The sequence below is a fragment of the Acomys minous genome (assembly GCF_964271855.1).
Source record: "Acomys minous genome assembly, chromosome: 7".
NCBI lineage: Eukaryota > Metazoa > Chordata > Mammalia > Rodentia > Muridae > Acomys > Acomys minous.
Window position 1 is genome coordinate 2,002,128 of NC_140488.1, and position 7,135 is coordinate 2,009,262.

Sequence of the window (7,135 nt, forward strand, 5' to 3'; positions counted from 1 at the left end):
CTTTATTGTTTCAGGCCCTGAAAGCACAGTTCGCCAGCACATGTAAATGGATGCCTCCTCTCTGTTTGGGCATGATTGTCACAGGTGCTCTTGACAGAATGACCGGGCTTGTGTGGCAGCACCTTATGCTAGATAGCTGTGGCTTGCGCTGTCTGAGAGAGAAGCTGGAGGGCATTTAAGGAGGAGGTGAGTGGCAGTGGTGGGGTTGGGTGGGCGTGGGACAGAGGGTGAGGGTTGTAGGAGTTTGAGGCAGGTGCTGGTCTGCTGTTCCCTTGGAGGACTGTGGATGCCAAGTGGTGTCACTCTCTTGGCCGGGATACCTGACACAGGAAGTAAGAAATATCCCCAAAAGACAGCTGCCTCTAAACTGGCCACTAACCGCAGTTAGGCCGACTGAGGTAAAAATCAGTGCTGTATGGACACCCGAGGAAGAGCCAGACTGTGTCCCCTCAGCAGACATTAGTTTGTGTCTCTGTCTCAGCCTTCACCCTGCTCAGGGTTGGGTTAAGCACCAGCTGGGCAGTACAGGGTGTGCAGCCGGGGTTTCTCTGTGACCTTCCAGCTCATTGGGATCTCTCCGTGTATCTCTGCCTCTGTGTGTGAGCAGTATACACTGTACCATTCCTACACCCTCTCATCAGCCTGTCCTCCCTGTGTCTGTCTTACCACAGGGGGCGCGGGAAGCTGCTGTTCCCACCTGGAGAACACGCCAATAGCCTTCACAGGCAGCGAATGTGTGCAAGGTCTTGATAGAGGGCCTTTGGCGCCCGGGTTGAAGCAGGGGTGGAGACGGAGATTTCAGGGGTCCATCTCCCACACTTCTCCATGAGCCTCTGGAAAAGATAGTGCTGTTTATGCGGGGAAGGTGACTATTACAGAAATGTCAGCAAACCTTTGAAAGTAGTGCACCGCGGGAAATGGCAGAGAAGGTGGAGGGAGGTGGCATTACGGATATGATTTAAGTAGGCTGTAGGAAACTTAAGGAGGTTTCAGATGCCCTGGAGCAATAGCCACACAGGGAGCACATGCACACTGGGGACAGAGTGGGTGATATGACCAGTTATGTCTGGTTATGACTGTTCACGATTGGGTTACAGATGCTGCACGGATGCCATGGTGTGTGGGCTTGAACACACAGTTGTTATTCCCGGGTATGCTTTCTGACTGAAGTCTGTGGGGCCGAGAACGCCCTGCCTGAGGGAATCAGGAGCAAGCACAGGGCTGGGCCGGGTAGGAAGGGTGCTTTCTATAAGTGTAACTCTGGCATCCTTAGTTTCTAAGGGTACCCTGTGAGGGCTGAGCTCTCACGTACCCGACGCATGGTGCCCAGGTGGGCGTGGGGCCGGCACGGAATGGCTGGATGGTGCTCACTCGGCCTTGGCATAGAACAACCTGTGCCAGGAAGGTCCAGTAGAAGGCAGCCTACAGTAACTGAGGGCCTTGTGTTTTCCTCTGTGTCCTCAGGAGACATCTGCGTGACAAGGCCCAGGACTCCAAGGGGGCCGAATCAGAGCAAGCCAGCCCTGGGAGGATCACACAGCCTCATCAGAGGAAGGGTTATTCCTGGTTGGTCCCTAAGGTGAGCCCCACACTGCCACCCTACACATTGAATATTGCATCATCCAACAGGTGGAGCCTGAGACACACCCTGACCTCTTTCTGTAGATAGCCACTTTAGGCACTGTGAAATGGGGCTGGAAGTCCCTTAGCCTTGGATGGGAATACAACAGGAGGGGCCCTGCACATTGGCACAGTGAAAAAGGAGGTAGAGTGTACCCCCGGGTGCTTATGGATACAGGGTGTGGGAGGGAAGGGCTGAGGGAGGGACTGGGGAGAACATCATTTGCCTCCCGTGTTTCTGAAAGGTTGGGAACTCCCAGGATAAGGTCTGGGGTCCCCATGCTCGGTGTGACCACACGCACAGAAGGGACGCAGGGTAACGAGTGTTCCCAAGAAGAGCAGGGACCTCTGGACACTCCGTCATGAGCCCTGAGTCCACAGTGCTCTGCCTCATTGTGCCTTACGATGCCCAGAGAGTGACAGGAAATCACTTGCGTCCTTGAATGAACAGGGAGCAGAGGTGGCACCTGAGCCCTTCCTAGTTCTTCCACTGTGCTGTAGTCCTTCAAAGCGAGCACAGTGGGCCTCTTCTGAGGGTGGGACAGATGTGGGCGTTGTTTCCCATGGGCACACATGACATGCACAGTGCTGATAGGGACCCGACAGGCTCAAGGCAGACGCAGTCAGGAACAGAGTAGCCACCACCTCAAAAACTAGCACACGCATGCATGCACGCACGCACACACAAATGTAAACGTGCTTGCATGCTCACACTTTCACACACATGCACACGGAGATGTGCAATGCATAGACACACACACACACAGATGTAGGTGCATGCACACACACGGAAGGGGGGCCTGATAAAGGTATGAGATTCCACTGAGAAGTCCCGAGGGGAAGTAACTATGTTGAGAGGCACAGAACGGAGGAACATGAACAGGATTGCTACTCTACCGATGACATTGATTAGTACTGGACCTAGGGATGGACAGACAAGTCATCACTCGGGTCGTCAAGTAGCTGCTGTGATTTCCTACCTGTCTAAAGATGCTATGGATTAAAATTAAGGCACAGAGGTGTGGGCAGGAGAGTTCTCTGGTCTGGGAACAGTTGGAGGAACTGGGCCGCCCATCACAGGCAGATATGGTGTACAGGGTCTACTGCAGACCAGACATTTGCAGCAGGAGGGTGCAGAGCTCCAACAGAGACACTCACTCCATCTGACACTGCCGAGTCTGCCCATTTCTCCACAATGGAGTGCTTTCTCTTGGGGGCTCTCCCCAAGTGTGCCCCGTGGACACTTGATCCCATACTGAGGTGCAGGATGGAGTTGGGAACCACAGATCTGAACCAAAAGATTGGAAAGGGTGGGGGGTGGGGAGCTATGAGAGCAGCCATCCCTCCCTGCTTGCCATGTTATTCAAATTACCACGAAGATTTCTCCACCTCCTTGCTGCTCAACCAGGAATCCCACAAGTATGGAAGGCATGTGCACTAGGTGTCCACAGGTGTCCTGGTGGGGCATGGGAGCTGTGGAAGGGCAGGACTATTTCCCTAGGAAAGAATCCAATGAGGCTTCCCCCCTCTGAACCCCACCCCCTGCAAGGGCATCCCAGGGTCCCCAAGGTACTGATTAGGTGGGCAAGAAAATACACAAGCCTTGTAAAGACACCCACCTCTCTGGGAAGAAGTGCACCACCCCAGCCTCAGGGTGGGAAACAAAATGGTTATGAGTGTGTGGCACACACAGGCTCGAGAACCTTCCATATCTTCTCCTGCACTTGGAGAACAGACTTCTGTGAGCTCCCTCAATTTCCCTCACCTCACCTCACTGCGCTGATGCTCCTGTGTCCAAGGTTATTTCCTTCCTCATGCAGCTCTGTTTCCCTCTCCCACCCTCCAGGGTATGCCCACGCCCACCACATCACCCTGAGTGAAGAAGTCACTTCAAGCTTCTCACCAGACGCTGGAGGGAGGCCAGCACCTCAGGCAGGGCAGCCAGGCCGGAGAGGACCCGCAGGTAGTCAAGGAGCCCACTGCAACCCTGTGGTTGGTGACCAGCACAGCCCCAGAGTCCAGTCACCATGGACTCTGCAGAGTATGTGCTCTGCGGCTGGAAGGGCCAGCTGTGGCCTGCAAGGGTCTTGTCGAGACCCAGGACCTCAGCCCATAGTAAGAGGAGAGGGGCACCTTTCCTGGAGGTGCAAATCCTGTCAGGGGGTGAGAAGGTGAGAGTGAGGAGCGCCGAGGTGAAGCCCCTAACCCAGTCCAAAATCTTAACCGTGGATTTCTTGCAGGGAAGGGGTCACGGGGCAGTGATTCCCCAGGGCAGACCAGGGCATACAAGGGAGCCCTCAAGGTGGCCCTGGATGTTCTGGACAAGGGAAGGCCCTTGTTTCCAGGAGGGAGGGCACAAGGCCTAAGAACCAGCATGGATGCTCCAAAGGTTCCCAATGAGCAGGCCAGCTCCAGCCCATGCCAGAGCCTTCGCGCCCAACCATGCAGTCAGAGAGGCCAAGGGCTCTCCCAGAGGAGTCATGGGAAGCAGAGGGCCCGCCCCCAGAGTCCTGTGGTGAGGAGCTCACAGAATGTGCCTGCTGTGCAAGGAGGGAAAACTCAGGTGCACAGTACTGTTGGGCCCCCTCACTTTGAAGTGCAAGGGAGTGTGCTAAGGGGCAGCTGAGTGTGGCCAAGGTCCCCAGCACCTGCAGGAAAGGCTGCTGGTAATCCTGGCAAGAGAAAGCTGAGCACATTCAATCACAGGCCTCAGAGTGCCCCAGACTCCACGGACGGTGCCCAGGCTAAAAGTGAGCAGCCGGCTGCTTCTGGGCCACCGTGAAGGATGAGGAGGAGGCGCGTCTCCACCTCGCCCAAAGCCCCAAAGCCACTGGCAAGAGCATTGTGTGCAGGCCTAGAGATCCGGGCTATTGGAGGGGAGAGGAAGAAGACCGCCCTGCCACAGAACAAGGAGGACCCCTGCCCGGGGACCCTGAAGCCGGTTGGAAAGGGGGCATCAGCACCCTGCTTGTCTCCTATCCGGAGCCTCGCTAGCAGAAAAAGGAAGATCCACATGCTGTGTCCCCTATGCAGAGTCTCAGAACTGGAACCTCATGTGCACTCAAAAGCGGCTAGCACCAGGTTCCATAGGAGAGGGGCTGCAATTCAAGCAGACAGACAGACCACCAAGTTGGCTTCTTCTGCCCGGGATCCTAATACCATTGAAGGAGGAATGCTGGTCTGGTTCAAATATCAGGACCTTCTTTTCTGGCCAGCGGTGGTCAAGAGCATCAGCCAACAAGACAAGATGGCAAGGGTGCTGTTGATCGAGGGCAACATGCAGCTTGAGCACAGGGGTGTCCGCGTCCCTCTCTGCAAGCTGAAGCCTCTGGACTGTGGGGAGAAGAGATCGCTCTTGAGGAGAGCCAGCAGAGTGTTCGGCCCGGGCATCAGCTGGTGCTTCTCAGTGATCGACCACTACAGAGAGGGCCTGGCCTGTGGCTCCTCCCTGGGCTCCTTCATGGGCTACTAGACCTCCCCAGCCAGCTCCCCGCTAAGGAGGGCCATCCAAGAGGGCGACCTGCACATTGACTTCCCCAAGGTGAGCTATGCCAACTTGGAAGACTGGGAGGAGGAGACAGCCCTGGCTGGGAAGGGGCCCTGCAAGAAACTCCTGACTGACCTTATGAGGGCTGCCTGGCACAGAGCCAACAAGAAGATCGTAGACTTCATCATCAAGAAGAAGATCGCTGGCCAGCACCTGCTGGACACTGTGAAGGGCAGAAAACAGTCCAAGCGGCTGGACGACCTCCGCAAAGCAAAGAGGGAAGTCTTCTGTGTTGAGACCCACCTGGAGGATGATGACCAGTTGCATCTCGTGGCCAGGCATTTGCAAGATATAGCCAAGGAGGCAGAAGAGGCCCTGCTCTCCCTGACAAGAGGCGACATAGTGCGCTTTACCATGGAGGTCCTTCTTCCAGAAGCAATCATCTGCTCCATCGCTGCCCTGGAGGAGCTCAGCTACAAGGAGGCAGAAGAGAAGTACCTGCGTGGCCCGCCCATGCACTACCTCGAGAAAGAGCTCTTCGACAAGACCATGTTAAAGGCGGCCCGCAAGAGGTCAGCAGCCAGGCTTCTGACTGCCAGCGCCCCTCCTGCCCTTGGCCCCACTTCTTAGAAGGGACCTCCCTCCTTTCAGCCATCGCCCCTGCAACTCCCCAAGACAGGAGACAGGAAGCACCCCCCAAATAGGAACATCCCTGAGCCTATGGGGCGTGCTATGTGCGCTGTGTATGCTTCTCACTGGCAGAGTGGGCAGCATTTTCTTCCCTCCTCCCCGAAATAAATCTTCACTTTCGTGCCTGACAGTGCAGATGTCTAGATCGGCTGTACAAGTCCTGTTAGCTTCAGGCCAGGCCTAGCCCTCTTTGGCCTGAGCCCGAGTACCCAGAAGTCCCGAGGGCACACCTCCCTGGAACCTCAGCAGCCCTGTATGGAGCATTGGCTAGCTAGGCACACAGACTAGCACTCTCTACAGGGACCCTATGCACCCAGAGAGCACACCAGGTTCCTCATGATGCCTTGTCTCGGACTCCCCCCCCCCCACTTCCTTGTCCTCCTCTCTGTCTTCTCTTTAGGGTGCTATGGATGGGGCCCGGGTTCCAGAGTTTTCTCCTCTACCTCGTTCCTCACTCATTCACACTGAAGGAGAGGATGTGTGTTTTAGTGCTGGTCTTTGAAGCCAGAGAAGGGAAATGTAACCCTGGTGATAGCCTGCTTTCAAAGAACACAGTGTATTGCATTCTCTGTGTCTGTGTCAGCATCTGTGTTTGTGTCTGTCTGTCTGTCTGTCTGTCTGTCTGTCTGTCTGTCTGTCTCTCTCTCTCTCTCTCTCTCTCTCTCTCTCTCTCTCTCTCTCTCTGTGTGTGTGTGTGTGTGTGTGTGTGTGTGTGTGTGTGTATGTGTGTGTGTCTGTGTGTGTGTGTGTGTGTGCACAGGTTGCAGATAATCTGAGGTCAAAATCTGGTGTCTTCAGTGTTATTCCTCAGCAGACATCACCATCTCAGCTTTCCTCAGGTTCCTGAGATCAGCGCCTTCAGGTGTTTGCAGGAGAAGAAGGGGGCCTGTCATTCCTTGGAGTCACTGACACCTGGGGTGTACTGATGACAAGCAGCCTGGCCACACCGCCCTGAAGGTCCCGTTTCCCCCTCTTGGACCATTAAGTCCTTGGTGTATTTCAGAGATGGGGCACTGGATCGGTGCCTCTGTGGACCCGGAAGTACAGCCTTATTAGTGGCTGGGGCCACTGTGCCCTGTTCTCTGCTGAATCCCTGTAAACACCCATGTGTCCCCCAGCCAGTGCCTCTGGATTCCCAGCACCTCTTCCCTTCCTGTTGCACTGGAGAATGCTGAAGCTGAGTCCTTGACGCTAACTACTGCCTTTCCTTTCTGCACACAGTGGCCTCTCACCTGGGTAAAGGGCCAAGCACGGTGCAGGTGCTGGTATTCTCGGGAGTGGAACCACAGGGACAGGACGCCTGGAGCTTGCTGACCAGCCAGTGGAGCTGAATTGGGA

At 55.5% G+C, this 7,135-nt stretch overlaps 1 protein-coding gene and 1 long non-coding RNA gene across 2 annotated transcripts; both read left to right on the forward strand.

Moving 5' to 3' along the window:
• The first annotated feature begins 96 nt into the window (after window positions 1–96).
• On the forward strand, window positions 97–3,618 carry LOC311601588. The gene is made up of 3 exons (XR_014780603.1): window positions 97–186; window positions 1,465–1,629; window positions 3,467–3,618. It is a non-coding gene; the product is annotated as an uncharacterized lncRNA (long non-coding RNA).
• Window positions 3,619–4,405: 787 nt separating this feature from the next.
• On the forward strand, window positions 4,406–5,737 carry LOC311602061 (PWWP domain-containing DNA repair factor 4-like; the record flags this gene model as incomplete). The annotated part of the gene is given in 2 exon segments (XM_084789753.1): window positions 4,406–5,089; window positions 5,093–5,737. Coding segments are annotated over 2 exon segments (1,329 nt in total).
• Between the last annotated feature and the right edge of the window lie 1,398 nt (window positions 5,738–7,135).